Source organism: Cyprinus carpio, chromosome B19 (assembly GCF_018340385.1).
Source record: "Cyprinus carpio isolate SPL01 chromosome B19, ASM1834038v1, whole genome shotgun sequence".
Taxonomy (NCBI): domain Eukaryota; kingdom Metazoa; phylum Chordata; class Actinopteri; order Cypriniformes; family Cyprinidae; genus Cyprinus; species Cyprinus carpio.
In genome coordinates this window covers 25,461,943-25,481,398 of record NC_056615.1, presented here as the reverse complement: position 1 = coordinate 25,481,398, position 19,456 = coordinate 25,461,943, and the positions used below count along the sequence as shown (strand labels likewise).

Below are 19,456 nucleotides of genomic sequence, written 5' to 3'. Positions count from 1 at the left end.
CGGAGTTCACAGAAAAGCTCAGGCTAGATAGAAAAACTGCAATGACAAGATTGTGTCAACCAAACCAGAATTTGTATTATTTATTCTCCACATTGGAAAATTAATATATTAAATATATATGTATATTTATATATTATGAACACAACATTGTTATTCAGATAAATAAGTGTGAGGTTCAAACTCAAAAGTGAGTGTTCATACAGATATGAACATGTAATTTATTTTTTATACAAGTAGTTTCACACTTTTGTAATGTAAGCCAGTACGTTTGATTTCAGTACGTTTGAGATTTTTAAATGATTTTGAAAAAAAGTCTCTTTTACTTACCAAGGGATCAAAAATACAGTCAAAACAGTAATATTGTAAACATATTACAATTTGAAGTAAGTGCTTTTTATTTGGATATATTTTAAAATATACAAATAAAAAAGACAGCACTTTTAGAGTTCATTCCACTATTTGATGTGAGCATAAGTATTGGAACAGTTGAGCTTAAGGCAGATGTAAAAGATTAAAAGCTAATATTTATTTGCATATCCCAGATGCAACTGCAAATGATGCTTAGGATAATTTAAAGTTCCCTTTTTCTCCACACTTGCTTTCCCATCATTTAGATAAAGGTCAGTCTTTATCTCATCTGTCCATAGAACTCTAGTGGCTCACCTTTGTGGTTTTTTTTTTTTTTTTTTGCAAACTGCTCTTGCCGCTCTGTTTTTGGTGCTGATCAGAGGTTAGCATCTTGCAGTGTAGCCTCTGTAATTCTGTGTCAAAGTCTCTTGAGGACTGTAGATTATCAGAGCATCACCCCAGCTTTCTGGAGGTGGTTTCCAAACTCTTGATTTCTCCATGGCCTTTGTTTTTGCTATAGCTCTAATTGACTTCCTCTGTTCTTTTGGCATCCAAATTTCTTGCTCCCTTGTCTTCATCCTGGTTTGTGTGTTTCATCATCAAATGCAAGACTCAGAATGCAGAAGCAATGGATATATGACACATTCCCTGCTTTTAATCTAAAGAATTAATGCAACAGGACACAGCTGATCACTCAGAAAGACCTGTGAGGCAACTGTCCTAATACTCTAGAAAGTGCTGATCTTCTTAGTTGGTAAAACATGTATGTGTTGAAACACCCAAAAATAAAATGACAATTTGTAGTTTTGTCTCATATTCATCTTTTAAACATATTTACAGATTTCTTGACTCCACAGCAAACAGAGCAATTTTGTGTTTACTGTTCTTATGGAAGGCACTGTGTGTGTGTGTGTGTGTGTGTGTGTGTATATATATAAATATATATGTGTGTGTGTGTGTCTTTTTATATGAGAACAAATTTTGAAATATATATATATATATATATATATATATATATATATATATATATATATATATATATATATATATATATATATATATATATATGATTTGCTCTCATGAAAAAGAATAAAATTTAAAAAAACATTTAAAAACAAAATAAAGATTTTTCTTATGTTCAGTAGAAAGAAATGTCTATAGTTTCATACAAAACTCGATTGGTATGTTATTACGTAAACATGTTTATGCGACACACATTTGAAGACTCATCCAGCAGCAGTTATATAATGTAGTTCCAGTGAAGAAACTTTATTTGGAGTTAGACATTTTGGCTCAACCGATCCTTTGCACGAGCCAAAATGGCGTCAGTTTCAATCCTCGGACGTAAACAGCTTCAGTTTCCTCTTCAGAAAGGAAGATCACAGGGCAACTGTGAGAATCACACCGAGGGGATGGGAACGCAGAGTCGCGGCACTAATTAAGCCATTTTTAAATAGAAATCTTCATCGTATTTACTTAACTCGGTAGATGCTGCTGTTGTTTACATTTATTGACAGGTATATGTTGCTATGCCCTTGTTATAATAACCCTCTGCTCGGTTTTCCGCTGTTTGTTCTTGGGCTGTAAATTGTGCTTGCACAGTTATTAGCGTGCTAGCTAAAATGCTAGTTGAGTCGAGTAGATGTACTCAAATATAAATGCGTTTGTTTTTACACACTGTACCTGTAAACTAAACCAGTGTCGTCGTTTACTAAAACGATTTTAAGGAAAATATGTAGACGTTTAAAGCAGTTTTATAAGGTGAAATGTGGCTCGTTTTGTTGGGAAATTAAAGCTAGGCAGCAAGCTAATCCGCTAGCCGATGCTGGAAATTGCATTTTGCATGCTTGCACATGATCAGTCCTGTTTTATGGAACTAATACTATGCAGTGTACATTGAATCTGTTGTATATAGTTCATATGCGTGTTAGAAGTCACGTATAAACCCTTAAAAATAAATCTTTCTGTCATGTCTACACGGAAATGCAGTATAACTCGCTTTGTGGAATAATGTTAGTGACGATTTATATTTCTCGTGTTTGTAGTTCAAACGTCATGAAGTGTCATTCACGCAGTGTTTTATAATCGGCAGGGATAATTTAGGTTGATAAAAGATCGAGGGGCCCGGGCCTCAGTCCGCGGTCTTGAGTTGAACAGTCATCCGACATCAGAGCGAGTGAGTCGGTGTGTACAGCAGAGCCCTGCTGCACATCATGGGCGACAGTAGAGGTGAGACGGCTTTGATGTTTTTTATGCACATTTGTGAAGTAACACATGTGAAATGTACACTAAAAAGCTGAAAACTTAGATTTTAATATGACTGCTTCAAGTTGACGATGTTCATGATAACCATGTATAATGTACGTTGCCACTGTTTTTGCATGTTAAAATTAATACTCCTGCAGTTTGTAGACCTTGGTTTAGCAGTGTTTCATGAATGTTTTGTTATAACTATAGGTAGCTTGGTTTCAGTATCCGTTTCTTAAACTTTGCATGCATGTAAAATGCATAGTTTTCCCCCTTTAAATATTTTACAAAAGCTCAACATCTTTTAAAATCATTGGCTACTCTGAATAAACTTATAATAGTTACCTCTGCCCCCACAGATTCTCATAGTCCAGACAGCTCATCCGTTTCCTCGCCACCATCAGGTCAGCGTTCGCCCCCGTTGACCCCTTCAGCCGCCGCCATGACTTCCCTGCCACCCATCACTTCAGCCGTGAACAGTCCCATCAGCAGCATGGGCTCACCCTTCTCAGTCATCAGCTCCTCTCTGGGTTCTCCTTGCCTTCCTGGAACTCCCTCGGTAGGCTACGGCCCCATCAGCAGCCCACAGGTGAGCACTTCCATGATAACACTCCTGGTTTTCCACCGGATTCGACTCACTATATTTCATCAATAGGCCTGTATGTGCTCTACGAGACAAACAGTCCAGCATGATTGGTTTCCAGTTCTGCCATCAGGAGTTTTTTTTTTTTTTTTTTTTTTAAGAAATTTGAATTAAGTTTTGAAGTTGAAGTCGTGTACACTACATTTCAAAGATAAGAGCCAGTAAGACATATTTTTTTAGATTAATAAGTTTAGTCACCAAGCATACATTAAGTTTATCAAAAGTGTCAGTAAAGACACTTCTAATGTTACAAATGATTTCTTTCAGGCAAATAGTTTGAATCGAAGCTTGAAAAAAAATCATGGTCTCAACAGAAGTATTAAGCAGCACAAATGTTTTTAGCATGTATAATAAGAAATTTAGATGAAGGATCATCAAAAATGTAACTTTGCATCACGCAAATACATAAAAAAGAAGAAAAAAATATATATATATGTACACACACACACACACACATACAAGGGGTGGCCAACCGTAGACCCGCCCCTGCGTTAAATATTTTTAACACGTTAAACTGAAAAAATGAACGTAGGTGATTAATTTTTTCAGTTTATCGTGTTAAAAAATTTTTTTACACAGGGTATGGTTGGTCACCCCTCTCATAACTGCTGTTTCTGTCTATTTTTTCATGACGAACCATAGTTTATTTAAAGTCAGTTACACTTTGACGTTGCAGACGTGCGCTACAACCTTACCACAGCGTCAGACGCGAGTCACACGAGCGTAGAAACGGTACTGTGCTCATAGCACGTGCTCTTCAATTGCACCACAAATGCGCCGGTGCGTGCTGTAGCCTGTATCATTTCATATCACATCACGCAAGAAGCTACAAGCATGCAGTGTAGTAGTTATGACGTCAGTTAGGTCATGAACTTATCAAACAGGCGAATAAAGCTTTAAAACTGTGCATGTATGTATTTGTTTTATGAACATGTCACTGGAATGCAGTGGTTTTCCAAATATTCCTGGAGCAGCCCAGCACTGTCTCCCTCATCTAACACCCTCGATTCAACTCATTAGAGACTTTAAGAACTGAAGTGGGTCAGAATAGGTAAAGAGATGCGTGTCAGATCCACGTCATGTTTCGCATTGGCAGCTCTTAAAGGGACAGCAGACAAAAAACCTAATAATCAGCTGCTGTGATGTCTGGTAATCTAAGAATATATATATATATATATATATATATATATATATAATATATATACACACACATATATATATATATAATATTACGTGTGTGTGTTCATATATGTGTGCGTGTAAACATACTTTTTTTCACATTATATATAATTAAGTGCAGCCTTGGTGACCAAAAGAGACATCTTTAAAAAGCATTAAAACATCTTTTGAACAGTAGAATGCAGAAATTAGACCTGGAAATGTTAAGCTAGAGGGAATTGTTTTTAAATCACTGTTTATTCACAGAGATAATTTGAGTGTTTCCCTCTAAAACTGTTAATGTATAACAGACCATCTGATATTTTGACCTTAATTTCCAAAGTCTCTCAGGTAGGTTTCTGTGAATCTAAACCTTTTTTTGTTTCCTCGTAGTCTAAATTTGAGTTTAAGCAAGTCAAAACAGCATGGTGGAATTGTTAAATTTTTTTAGCACCACCTCCCTCATGCAACAAAATCTTTTTTTTGCGCTCCTCATGACTACATTTCTGCTTCACAGATTAACATGTTTCGCAGAAACACAGAGGTGAGACCTCGTACCCTCTCTCACTTTCTGACTCTCCTCGCTTTCTGTTAGCTTCTCTCATGCATATGTCTTCCTCCCTGTGCTGTTGCTCATAAATGTTGAAATGTAATTGTCTTTGAATGATTAAAGTCTGTTGAGGGATTGTGTTCATCAAAATCAGATTCTTATGGATCGATCATTTACCTGTGCTTAAAGGGTTTTATTTGAGATGAAATGGTGAATGATTTGGGGAGAAATTTTTTATTATCTGGTTATGATCAGTTAAGGGTTGAGAGCTAATCAGGCATGTGTTACTGACCATAAGAAATTAACTTGTATTTTTCTGTTATTGGATATTTGTTTGTCACTAATAAAAATGAGGAAGTCTTCATTTTATTCAACTAAAATATTTGTTCTGTTTTCTGTCACTTCATCTCTCTCCATCGCTCATTGCCCGTCTCAGATCAACTCCACCGTGTCCATGTCGGGTCTGCACGCCGTCAGCAGCTCTGATGACGTCAAACCGCCCTTTGGTTTGAAGCCAATGTCCGCCCACAGCCCAGGGCCCATGCTCTCTCAGAAACGCTTGTGTGCCATCTGTGGAGATCGCTCCTCTGGTATGTCACTGATAAACACTAACCCTAAACCGTCTGAAGGAAACATTGAAACTGGTTTCTTTTGTCTCGTTCCATTTAAATGTTTATTGCTATTGGTCTTCTGAGAGCTTAATTTTGTGGAAACAATTGAACAGAATTCAAAAGAACAGCATATATTTGAAATATAATTTTTTGTAACATTATAAATCTCTTAAATTTCACTTTAATGTATCCTTGCTGAATAAACATTAATTTTTATTTAAAAGTATTACAAGTAAAAGCGTTCATTTATATTTTAAAAGTATTAAAAACTTAATGACCTCGAGCATTTGTACTGTAGTGTTCAAGTATTAAATAATTTTGTGTCATGGTACTTCGGCGGTTTTGACTGTTTTTATGTGGAACTTGATAGCTGCAAAAAATCATGACAAATGAAGAATAACAGCTTTTCATTATGTAACACTTATGCAACGATATTATTATGAAACTGTCAAATTTAGGCTCACCTGTCTAAAGTCTTCCACCTCCATAAATTTGCCTCATGTCTCCTTTCTTCAGGCAAGCACTACGGCGTGTACAGCTGCGAGGGCTGCAAGGGCTTTTTCAAGCGCACTGTGAGGAAGGACCTGAGCTACACATGCAGAGACAGTAAGGACTGTCTGGTGGACAAACGCCAGAGGAACCGCTGCCAGTACTGCCGCTACCAGAAGTGCCTGGCCATGGGGATGAAGAGAGAGGGTAAGAAGAACTCGCTGTCCCACCTAACACATACACATACCACACACCCCAGAAGAAGAACTCCTCACACTAGATGTAAGAGTTGTGATTGACCCATATGGGATTTGCTACATTGGTCACTGTGTATATTTTTATTTATGTGAAGATAATGCAGTAGAAAGTCTGATGCACAAATTGAAATGTTCAGTGCTGTGCTGTTATGCTTTTAAGGGGAACAAGAAACACAAACTGATGCTTATATAGAGAGAGGAGAGTGGGTGATTGATGATAATGCACTAAAGAAGATTTTCTGATAATTTACTCACCCCCAGGCCATCCAAGATGTATATGACTGACAATTTCCAGCCGGAGAGTAATTAAAATATTGGAGGAAAACATTTTAAGTGTTCCAAAATATATATCTAAGCATCTTCAAAGTAGTCCACACTACCCAGTTGACAAATAAGGGTCTTCTCTAATAAAACTATCAGTCATTTTAAGAAAAAGAAAATGTGACAACAAATGCATACTTTGAGACAGCTCTGCGATGCACATACACAACAATGTTTAGTTTGGAAAGGAACTAGGGATATATCCTACCCAAAAATATTGCAGATATGTAGGCAATTTTATTTTATAAATTAATTTTTTTATATTTTATTTTTTACAATTAATTTGCTTAATTGTCTGTCTATCATTAATGCATTTAAGATATTAAATTATGGCAGACAAATAGACCGCAATGAGTATGTATTGCAGAGACGTATAGATTTCATAAGGGTGTTGTTGACTGTGAATGTAAAGAGGGCATTGTGGGTAGACATTGCATAGACATCACTGCACAAACCAGAGAGGAGAGCAGAGGGGGAGGGAGGGCTGTAGTCAACACTAACACCTGTCCCCCTCTCTCCCTCTTTTGTTTCCTCTCGTTCTCTCTCTTCCTCCCTCTCCTTCTGTAGTGGTCCAAGATGAACGACAACGATGTAAGGAGAAAGCAGGGAGGGAGGGAGGGGTGGTTGTGTGTGAATGTGTGAGCGAATGTGGGAATGGTGAAAGAATTACTCTGTAGGATATTAGTCACCGCTATTAAAGGGGCCGTATCATATCGTTTTTTCCTTGGTCACTTTTTGCATTTTATATATATATATATATATATATATATATATATAAAATGCAATTTCAGAGTGGGAGAGATGGAGGTTTCCCCGGTTAGAGCTGAACACAAAGCAGTGCTCCGCTCACAAATGCTGCTTTATCAGCCATTGCATGCAAGATTAAATGAAAATGACATTGAACATTTTCGGAAGACAGTCGGTTTCCTTCAGAAATATAGTAATATAAAAACACCTGCACCGCGTTTTGATTTTGAAACGTGCAGTGCTTATGTTTATTCAACGTTGTCAAAGCCTTTTGGAAAAGATATTCTTTGGAAAGATATTCTTAAAGTGATAAGTTGAGATCATTAGGTCTGTGAATCTTTGGGTAGACAGTTAATCGATTCGATTCGCAATTCATAGGTTTTTGATTCAAGAATGATTTTTGCATAATCAGAATGATTTGATTCAAGACGATTCACAACTTAATTAAAATTAACAGTTTGATTGATGTGAGCTTTTTCTTCTTTTCATAAAATAAGATGCTACAGTATTCAACTTTTGCTTCCTGCAGGGTTCCTTTGGGGTTTGGTAAAGTATGGAAAATATGAGCATTTCCAGACTTTTGCCCCATTTAGTTTTTTTTTTTGTATAATAGAAATTTAAGAATTGAATGAAAATAAGTTTGTCATACAAGAAGTGGCAGCTGTTTAGTGATTGTCAAACACGACTGGTGCACTTGGTGCAAGGTGCACTTTTTTGCATTTTGGGTTTCTTCTTACGATATTCTTAGCACCGTATTACATAGCCTCTAAAAGGATCTTTGCAAAAATAAATAAATATACAGACTTTCATGTGTGCACGAGAAACCATTGAAATTAGCATATAGGACAATGCACACTGAGCCACTTATTGTGCCATTAGCCCATTTCACGGTGTGGTTTTTTGATCGCCACAGAATATGCATTAAATAGACCTAAGGCCTAGAAATATGACATACTGCCCTTAGCCACATTTCAACACTTTTTTACAAAACCAATTGTTTTGTTTTATCTACGCTTCAACTTGGTAAATAGGACACTGCACACAGCCAGATTATGCCACCAGCCCATTTTGTCTCATGGTTTTTCCGCCAGCGCAGAGGCAAAATCGGACCTTAGGCCTTGATATTAGATGTACTACTATAAGAAGAGCCCAGTTTTGAGCAAGTAGATCTCTATTAATTCATTAATTCATTCTTGCTTTATTCATAGCTAGAAGGTCTTTGTATGTTCACTTGTATGTTTCTATTACTTCAAGAATATCAATGAAAAAAAAAAACCCTGAAAAAATTTAAATATTTAAAGATGACTGTAATGTATATCAAATATAAAGCTGAACCCTGTTCCTGTCACAAATTATGTTTCTAAAAGAAAACGTGCCTGATATCTGTTTGCTATATTAACAAATGCAACTTAAATGCATCTGATTGACAGATGAACCTCACACTCTTATAGCTTGCGGTGTTAATGCTGTGGTTATTTTCAGTTTAACGACATTGTTAAAAGTAATTTATCATTCAATGTAATTTGCTTTTAGACACTTATCTTATTGGCTGCTCAAAATGTGTCAGTGAGAGCAACGAACGGACTGCAAGCGCAATCCTGTGACAAACAGTAAACAGTGGAGCGCATGAAAGAGAATTTGTGCTTGTAGTAATTTAATGTGTATGTCTTTTAAAGCATGAAATCGCTATAAAAATCGCGATTCATTTGTTTCTTAGTGTTTTAAATCGATTGGCCGAAATCAACAATTCACGATTCAAAAATTCATGTTTCAAGATCGATGCATATGTATTGTCAGGTTTTATAATCGATGCATCAAGAAAATTAGTGAATCGTTACACCGGTTATCATTTTTTTTCACATTGATGCTTAAAGGCAGATTGGAATGTTCCTAAAAAATAAAAAATGTAGCTACTTGTTTCTTATGTTGAGAAGAATATGCAGAGCTGTAGGTGCTACACTGGCAGAAATGACACAAAACTTTACTACTTTTTTTTTGTTTTGTTTTTTTGTTTTTTTGGTGTTTTAAAGTAATCATATCCATCCAGCTTTCTCTTTATTACTTAACTATGACTGGGCAGACCAAGTCTCTGTTACCCAATAGACATTGTGTAAATCATGCATCTGATGTGGCATGCAGAAGATCAAGAATCTTTTTGCAGATTAGTTCAATAAGTACTTTTTTTTTTTTTTTGAACTAGGAACTGTATTTACATTGTTTTCAAACTGTGATCCGCGATCAAGGAAGATTTGATTCTGCATATGACCCCTTTAAATGACATTATGCAGAAAAAAAATATTAGTCATGTGAGAATGTTGTTTTGAATGTGTAATAAGGGATCTTTGTAGCTTTTACTGGGTCATTGAAGAAGGAATGTCGCTGGAGGACTTCAGGGTGTGAATGAATGTGTTGAAAACTAACCAGGAACTACATGTATCTGTATATCTCTGTGTCTCTCTACACCTGTTTTCATCTTTACCACTTTCCCTATTCACTACCCCTTCTCTCTGTTCATTTCCCTCTCCCGTCATGTTGATCTGTCCTCCGCCCTATCCTTCATCTCTATTTCCCCATCTTGTTCCTCTTCCTCATTTCCCTGTGTGCGATACAGCTGTTCAGGAGGAGCGTCAGAGGAACAAGGAGCGGGAGGGAGAGGTGGAGTCCACCAGCGCAGCGAACGAAGAGATGCCTGTGGAGAAGATTCTGGAAGCAGAGATGGCCGTGGAGCAGAAGACTGAGCTGCATGCGGATGGCAGCTCAGGGGGAAGCTCTGTAAGTTACAGATAAGCACGATGAAGAGGATTTCTGATCTTGAGTGGAGGATTATTTGTTACATGATGAAGAACTTCAAGGTGGTTGGGCTCTAATTGTAGCAGCCCGATGACAGCAAGCTGGTGGACTGATTAAGGACAGGAAGTTGCATATTGGCGCTTTTAGCTTTGAAACAGCTTTTTGTCTGAGACTGCTTGTGTATATATATATATATATACATATATATATATATATATATATATATATATATATATATATATATATATATATATATATATATATCTATATATATATATATATATATATATATATATATATATATATATATATATATAGCATCATCTCCAGAGTAGGGCTGGCAGATATGGCCAAAAATATTATCTATAACAAACAATAACAATATTTTTTTCCCCATATTATATGATATCAATATTTATTACAATATTCATTTGTTTATTCACAATCAGACGCCATAGAGTAACTGCTGTTTAATTTGGGGCCACATTTTTATGTTCTGTGTTTTATGATTTCATACAGATTTAAAGGTGCTGTATGTAAGATTGTGACTCAACTAAAGCATAAAAATACCATATGTTGCAGATATTTAAGAAACATGCCAAGTTAACATACTTGTTTATCTATAAAACAATGCTACATTCAGTTATTCTCCTTTGAAAATATGCGCTCCAGGCCGAAGTGTCTGTCTTTGTTTTGGTTTGTGAAACCCACCCACTGCCAGTTTACCCAATTGTATTTCAGCACCCCGGGTTGCCAGTTGGTGGAAAAAAACTGCGCATTTCATTTAATTCATCGTCAAGTGCGCTTGTTCCTGATGGTTTCGTCAATCTGGTAATGTGTCAAGTCTGAGGAGAAGTGCCCTGGTGAAAAAACCCTCTCCAATATTTTGAATTTGGACTGCAATACCTAGTTCAACCACTCGGCGTCAATCCTACATACAGCACCTTTAATAATCAAAAGGGTATCTAATGAAATGAATTTAAGGAAACTTTAACAGTTTCATCAATCTTTGAAAGTGGAATCAACTAAAAATTAATAGCAATTTACCACAAAGCATTACATTTTTATTTTTGTCAAAGGAATATGCACAACAGAACTGTATAAATTAAAACATGGATGAAAATTCAACAAAAAGACTTAGTGTGTCATTATTGTTCTTGAAAATCATTATTCTTCTTACAACTTACCCATAATACTGTTTTTTTCCCTCTCCTCAGCCAAATGACCCAGTCACAAATATCTGCCAGGCGGCTGATAAACAGCTGTTCACTTTGGTGGAGTGGGCAAAACGGATCCCTCACTTCAGTGAGCTGTCTCTGGATGACCAGGTCATCCTGCTGCGTGCTGGTAAACCTGCTTGCCTCTGTCTTTCAGACTCTGAATAACTTGATTGCATGTTTTTAAAATCATTTATAAAGCTGCAAACTGGATTTTAGTGATGCCTCACTTGGCAAACACTGCTAGTTTTCTCAGTATTGAGCCCTCCTCATCCTTTGCTGCTTTCATCTGTCCATCAGGCTGGAATGAGCTACTGATCGCGTCTTTCTCTCATCGCTCCATCGCGGTGAAGGATGGCATTCTGCTGGCCACCGGCCTCCACGTGCACAGGAACAGTGCTCACAGCGCTGGGGTGGGAGCCATCTTTGACAGGTAATAGTCACGTCACATGACTACAGAAACGTTAGCCTTGTATTGAGTTTTATTTGATTCACGTGCTATAGGTTTCAAAAAGCAGTTCAAAGTTTTGGGGTCAGTAATATGTTTTTTAAAGAAGTCTCTTGTGCTCACCAAGGAAGCATTTATTTGATCCTGTTATTTTATTATCATTGAACTGTGGTTATAGTTTTTTATTAATAATTTGAATGCTTTTATTTAATTTTAATATTAAGTTTTAATTTGTCGTGTTTGTTGTATTTGTTTTTTTATGTCAAGTCTTAAACATTGTTTATCGCTTTAGGTTTTAGTTTTTTTTTTTAATATAAAAATAGTCAAAAGCAATAATATTGTGAAATATTACAATTTAAGTTTTCTATTTTAATATATTTTAAAATGTATTTTATTCCTGTGATGTCAAAGCTTAATTTTCAGTGGCTATTCAATGACACATGATCGTTTAGAAATCGTAATATGCAGATTTAATGCTCCTGAAACATTTCTTATTATAAATGTTGAAAATCATTGTGTTGTTTCATACTGAAAACATGAAAACTTTTTTTCCACAGTTCTGTGATAAATGGCAAGTTCAAAAGAACAGAATTTATTTTAAATTGAAATATTTTATAACATGATGAATGTCTTTACTGTCACTTTTAATCAGTTTAATGCACTCTTGCTCAATAAGTATTAATTTCTTTCCAAACAAATCTTACTGACCCTGAACTTTTGAACAGCACATTGATGATAGTTTACATTCATGTGGCACTTTCATTTTGTAGGAATCAGACTGAGACTTGACAGAAGTCTCAGTAATTACACATTTCTTAATATTACTCTATTCAGTTCTTAGATTATGTAAAGATATGCATGTGACCTGCTATGCTTTTGTGTGAAAAAAATTAGGCAAGAAATTGTTCATTGTATTATGATTTGTAGTGAACCTGTGCTCTTGAAACTTAACAGCTTTGCTTCTTATGACACATTTAAGGCTGCAAGGGTGGTTGGATTTTCCTGTGTCATGACAAAGAAAAATACCTTTTACCTTCTGACAGCCTGTCGCCTTGACGCTTCTGTATATATAGTGTGCTTTTGTAGACTGACACTGCACGAACAGACAGGGCACACATACATGCAGACATCTATATGTGCACCAACGCTCTCCTCTGCTTATAGTCTCAACACACTCCCATTTATATAAATAATACACCGCACATGTATGAAGTGTGCTGATCTGCTGGTTATTACAGCAGTTGTTTAGGCTATTTCAATGAACAAATTTAGCACATTTCTACCTATAACTTCTCAAGACTCCATATTTTGTCTGTCTTATGCAAATCCAGGAATAATGAGCTACAGGCTGTTGTTTTAAATGAGCTCATTCTAGATGTTCTGTGCCACAGTTCGTGAGGTTCATATGAAATTGTGTTTTGTTGCCATTCTTGTCATAATGTCTCTGCTTCAGAAATGAGCCTCCCTGTCCTTGTGCTTCACTGTCCATCTCGCCTGATTTTTGCAGCGCTTCATTGTTGTCCTGTTGGTGCCGTGTGATGTATGCACATGCTTCCCGCTTTGCTTGATTGGGTCATGCTTTAGATGCTATTTAACCCTCTGTGCAAAATCTGATGTGCGTTCAACCATCATTTTATCTGCATTTTATGCAGTTAAGACCTGCTGAGTTTTACATAATGATACCATAACTAAAAGAATAAGCAGTTATATTCCACAATAACAAAAATAATAGTTTTTATTTTCTTCAGGGCTCAATAATAATGGTTTTGTTAATTTTTGCTTTTGTTCAGATTTTCACTGGCTGCACTTGCAAAAATCTGATATTAAAATTAAATATATTTTTCATATATATCAACATTTTCATAGATTTAAGTGTAAGAATTTTATTTTCATTAAACATTTATATGTTTAAAAGCTTGTATAATGCATTATAAAAGTTAAAATGCATTAATTATGCCTTGTAATGCACCTTATGCATCGTATGCCCTCATGAATAATTGTAGCTAGGCATAGTTATAATAAATTATTAAAATTATCTAGTCATTGTCACACTTTTAGAAAGTGTAATGCATTAACACACTTTCAAATATTATAATGCATTTTCAGTTTGATTGCATCTATTAATTAAAAGATATGAATGCATTACAACACACATTATGAATATCTTTGTAATGCTTTATACATACAGGCTTTAAATGCTTTTTTTTTGTAGTATGCATTAGCTAGAAATTTAGTGCGAATAGCACATTAATTATATTTTATTCTATTTTAACTGATGCTCACCAATTTTGGAAGAACCTTCAACAGATTTGCAAAGCAGTGTGAAACATCAACGTTTTAATGACTTAAAGGGATACTCCACCCCAAAATGAAAATTTTGTCATTAATCACTTACCCCCATGTCGTTCCAAACCCGTAAAAGCTTTGTTCGTTTTCGGAACACAATTTAAGATATTTTGGATGAAAACCGGGAGGCCTGTGACTGTCCCATAGACTCCCAAATAAAATACACTGTCAAGGTCCAGAAAAGTATGAAAGAGATCATCAGAATAGTTCATCTGCCATCAGTGATTCAACCGTAACGTTATGAAGCTCAATACAATGCTTTTCATACATTCCTGGACCTTGACACTGTTATCTTACTTGGCAGTCTATGGGACAGTCTCAAGCCTCCAGGTTTTCATACAAAATATCTTAAATTGTGTTCCGAAGACGAATGAAGCTTTTACGTGTTTGGAACGACATGGGGGTAAGTGATTAATGACAAAATTTTCATTTTGGGGTGGAGTATCCCTTTAAATGTACATGTACATGAATAAGTTAAAGTGTATATGTTTATTGTTGAGCCCTGGGTTTATCCTGTCAAATATTTCTTTGTTAATGTCATATTGTATTTGTTGTATGCTGGGAATCGTCATTTCAAGCTTCGCTGCTGCCAACCCATGATCCATCCGCCTTCCTTTCAACAAGAGCCTGTAGCTTGTTACTCTTTGAACTGGGCCTTCCGCCATCATACGTGGAGTCTTAACGTCTCTGCCTGGGCCTTTCTGGAGTGGGGAGACATTATATAACAATGAAATGTGAAATGACATTTTAATAACACATTGTGATTGAACACACAGGGAGAGTGCGCACAATGCAGAGGTTGGGGCCATATTCGACAGGTAATGACACTCCGCCACACGCCATAAACAAACAGCAGCAGTCAGGAAAGCCTGTAGCTTGAGACAGTTTATTTTGGATTAAATTATGTCTGGGGCTGTTTGGGGCAGGTAAAGACCAAACTGGCCTTGTGTATGTGTGTGTCTGTGTGATTGAATGTGTTGCTTGGCCTCACAGGTTAACAAGAGTGACTGATGTTTTATGTGGCATGCTATGATTTTAAATCGTTAATTTTGATTTTTATAGTGTGTTTTGAATATATTTTGCAGAGGCTATGAAAACAGCTCCACAGAGCTTTTTTCTGTTGCCTCATTGTGATTTATCGTACTTCAGATATTAACCTGAATCTTCTTTTTCCTTCTTCTCATTCCTCGCTCCTTCCTGCCCTCATTTTAATGGCATCAGGGTGCTGACGGAGCTGGTGAGCAAGATGAGGGACATGCAGATGGATAAAACAGAGCTGGGCTGCCTGAGAGCCATCATCCTCTTCAACCCAGGTCAGACCGCACACTCATACACGTTCAGTTCACATTCGTTCATGCTAGGGATGTTCCAAAAATCACTTTTTTCCCAGAATGAATACAATACAGGTACTTTCATTTTTGGTACTTGCTGATATTTATTTAAAGAAACACATACAAAAGACCTGAACTGGAAGCGATGCAACCTGTTTTTTAGAAAACAAAAAGAAATTAAACATTAGTTGGCTACTTTTAGACATGTTCATGGTTAATTATGCCTGTTAAAATGTACAAATGTCTGTTGATCTCACTCTTCATTTTATCATTGTTATATTTTATCTTTCAATTAATGGTAGAGCACCCATTTAGTGCTGCTCAGTGTAACATTTAGCATTTTTAATTTTTTAGTTGTTTTTTTTTTAATTGTTATTTTTTGTTTTTTGATTTGTGGTAGTGTGCATGCAACAGAGGTGCTCTTTCCCTTTCCTACCATCAAGTAACATTAGAAATTATGTGATCCCCCCCCCCTTTTGCTATTGAAATATCTGAATGAACAGTTTAACCTTCAACCTTAGTCCAAATTCAGAATAAGCTAAGAATATATTTGTGCAAAGCATCAAATATAAAGACAAACAAGGGAGTAAAATATTACAATATATCACTATTTTAAATAACTACACATCCCAGAAACCAATATATTGTTACGCTGAAAGTTCCTGACGATTTCCACTGTTGAGTCATAATGGCAGCTTTTCATTTTATGTGTGTGCAGATGCAAAGGGATTGTCAAGCCCAAGTGAAGTGGAGTTACTGAGAGAGAAGGTCTATGCATCGCTGGAGGCTTATTGTAAACACAGATATCCCGACCAGCAGGGCAGGTAGAGAATGTGTTTTTCTCTATCTTTCAATAGATTGCAACAGTGCAGTTATGAAGTAAAATCCCCCTAGAGGGGAAAGTAAAGCAATGCCAAGTGGGTTACAGTTGACTGCAGTTTCTCTACGTCTCACTTGGCTTTCAGGTTTGCCAAACTCCTCCTCCGACTGCCAGCGCTGCGCTCCATCGGCTTAAAGTGCCTGGAGCACCTGTTCTTCTTCAAGCTGATTGGAGACACCCCAATCGACACCTTCTTAATGGAAATGCTTGAAGCGCCGCATCAGCTCACCTAACCTGGACCAGTCTCGATCCAGTTCAATCCGGTTTGCACCAGGGTACCGCAGTCCCCCCGGACTTTACTGTGTCTCACTTCCCATTAACACCTTCCCCCACAATTCTCTCCCACACGTTATCCCTACCGCACCTTCAAACCAGTACAGCCCTGAAAAAAGACTCTAAGCTGTCTGAAAAAAAAAACAACTTGTTTTCCATGTAACGTTTTACACAGTATGAGCTGTCCAGAGAGATCTTATTTTTCAAATTCCCTGGAGGTTCTAAATCATAAGCTTCAGCTTCCAGTTTTAGAACTCTCGTATTGATTCTAGAGATCTCCGTGTGTCGTTTTGGTTTGTATGTTACTCTGAATGCACGAACTGTACTTTTTTTTCGTTAGTCACTGCAGCCTGTCGGCTGAATTTGCAATGCATGTGTGACGGGGGCGAGAGTCCGCCGAGCCCTTTGGCTGGTACGAATCAAGTGGCGGCAGACCTGGCCGTTCGTTTTTGACTGTGGAATACTGCTAACATGCTATCTTTGGGATTTTTACCTTGAAATCCTACTTTGTACTGTACTCATGAAATGAGTCCGATTTATAAACGGCATTGGAAATTCTCGGCCTGCTGCATCTGGCCCTTATCAAGTGCAGGCTATGGTTTTACATTTGTGAATAAATGTATGCAGGTTTTGTTGGACATGAATTTTTGATCATGTTCCAAGGAGGGCCTAAAGGCACAGATTAAATCTTGCAGGAGAATCCTGCTTTTTTTTTTGGCGGCAATAGGAGGGTCGACCTTGTGTTTTTCTTGGTTTTGGTACCTTCTAGAGGACCTTATACCTTTGCCATTTCTTAATTCCCCCAAGTTCCTTTGATCCATTTCATCATCAGTTTGTCAAATGGAAACCAAATCTACACCATGCCCCCCAAAAGACAAATAATTTATAGTGTGTATGTGTGCTGTGAAGTATGTCCAACCACTCTTGTCCTTTCCATGTGAACGGTGTTACAGGCCTTTTTCTTTTGTGTTGATGAAATCAGCTCGTCATCATGCTCCTTTGGAATTTACTGGTACTAACTTTGGCATAGTAAAAAAACAACAGTGATTCTGTTCTGTTTAAAGGCTGGAATTGCAATACAAGATTTTTAAGTCGATTTTTATCCCAATTAACAGTCTGGAAGAGTTGATGCTAGTTTGCCAAAGTTGGAGCCAGTGAGCAGATTTTGGACATTCGGGGATTGATTTGATTTCACAGAAAATCACATTTTGGGTGCAGACTCTAATTTTGTTGAGCTCCAGACTATGATTCCATCCAGTCAGAGAATATTAAACACATTTGATATTTTAAACAGATTTTAGAAAGCATTTTATTTTCATTTAACCTGTCTAGTTACAGTGAGTTTTTTTTTTTTTAATGTATGATGCCCAGTTTAAGTATATGATGCCTAGTGTTCAGATTTAGTGTATTCCAGCCTTCACGTGTTGTAGTAGAATCACCTTCTACATTCCATCCGTACCGGTTGCTTCCCTCATAGCAACTCACTAAATCGTATTGTCGAGCACATCTGTCTTGTTCAGCAGAGACTTAGGGTCATGTAAGAATTCTGCATTCAATCTGAAAGGTCGATGTGTCAAAACCAGCATCCATCACAATCTCTATGCATTTATAGGAGAGCGATAGTATAGTCTTGGAGAAAGACTGAACATGCCATCAGGGAAAGAATCCAGCAAATGCACCAGTGTTAATGGTGGGTACCTTTTTCTCTTCTAAACCCTGTAGGTCTCTGTGGCTCAAAAAAAGTAATTTTAGACAGAGACTTGAGATCAAATACTGACAGTATTTGAAGTTTTTCTGTGAAAGAATAGCTGGAGATTGCAAATGGTCCCACGTTTTGGTGCTAATAATGACAAAGGTTAGACATAAATGTTGACACCAAAATAGATGCACAACAGTGGTCAAAATATGCAATTTCTCCAATAAGCTTGAATCTGATATGCCAACTTCTTGTTTAAATACACCATCTTCTGCATAAAGATTATCCACCTACTTGCAGATTCCTATTAAAATATGTGTTTTATACATCCATGAGGTGCTTAAATATCAGAAACAATGGTTCACTAGGACTGATGGATTGGATTGTGATTCATTATACATTAGCCATGGACATGTGACTGAATCCAGACTTCCAGTGATAGCTTTGGATCTTCTAGTTTAACTTCCCCGTGTGTTTGATTTGTAAATGCCAGGGATAGGAAGAATCCGGATTATAATATTTTCAGTGTGATAAACAACTGACCTCTGGTCCTTAAATTTGGCTTCCCATTAGTTTTCTGTATTTTCTTGTATGTTTTGTCTACCCAGTTTCCGTCTATCCAGGAATTGAAGCTAATTGGGTTGGTGTTGATGGTCTGCTTTATATCTGAACAGTGGGAAATAGGCTTATTTGTGCACTGTATGCTTGTGTTTCACATGGATTGTCAGTCAGCCTATGGGTTGTGTGTGTGTGTGTGTGTGTGTGTGTGTGTGTGTGTGTGTGTGTGTGTGTGTGTGTGAGCGCGCAGCAATGCAAGAGTAGTCCTATGTGAAAGATGCACACGAGAGTTGTTCCTTGAAATGGATTGCAATGGCCCCCATCTCCTATTACTTGATTGCAGTTTGCCATAATCAACTTTCGCTTGAATACTTATTAATCCAGACATACGCTGTGAGCTTGTGTGTTTGTGTGGCCGACCCTCCCTATCTTTTGGGGTCCACTTTTATTTTCTCTCCCCAAAAAGTTACTTTTTTCCATGATGTCATCTTTTAATGGCTCTCTAGGGATGCAAAGCATTCATAAAAATGAATAAGGCTTGCACAG

At 36.9% G+C, this 19,456-nt stretch overlaps 1 protein-coding gene across 7 annotated transcripts; it reads left to right on the top strand.

Moving 5' to 3' along the window:
• The first annotated feature begins 1,709 nt into the window (after positions 1–1,709).
• On the top strand, positions 1,710–17,747 carry LOC109111036 (retinoic acid receptor RXR-beta-A-like). 7 transcript variants are annotated; one of them, XM_042745676.1, is made up of 14 exons: positions 1,710–1,865; positions 2,441–2,577; positions 2,955–3,184; positions 4,914–4,940; positions 5,383–5,536; positions 6,074–6,253; positions 7,192–7,215; positions 9,983–10,143; positions 11,379–11,508; positions 11,679–11,811; positions 14,949–14,990; positions 15,394–15,485; positions 16,222–16,327; positions 16,469–17,747. In XM_042745676.1, exons 2-14 carry the CDS (start codon positions 2,562–2,564, stop codon positions 16,614–16,616), a joined length of 1,443 nt encoding a protein of 480 aa, XP_042601610.1. In that variant the 5' UTR covers positions 1,710–1,865; positions 2,441–2,561; the 3' UTR covers positions 16,617–17,747. The 7 variants fall into 7 exon arrangements, with proteins under 7 accessions (XP_042601610.1, XP_042601612.1, XP_042601611.1 ...); XM_042745678.1 differs by lacking the exon at positions 4,914–4,940; XM_042745677.1 differs by lacking the exon at positions 7,192–7,215.
• Positions 17,748–19,456: the final 1,709 nt, after the last annotated feature.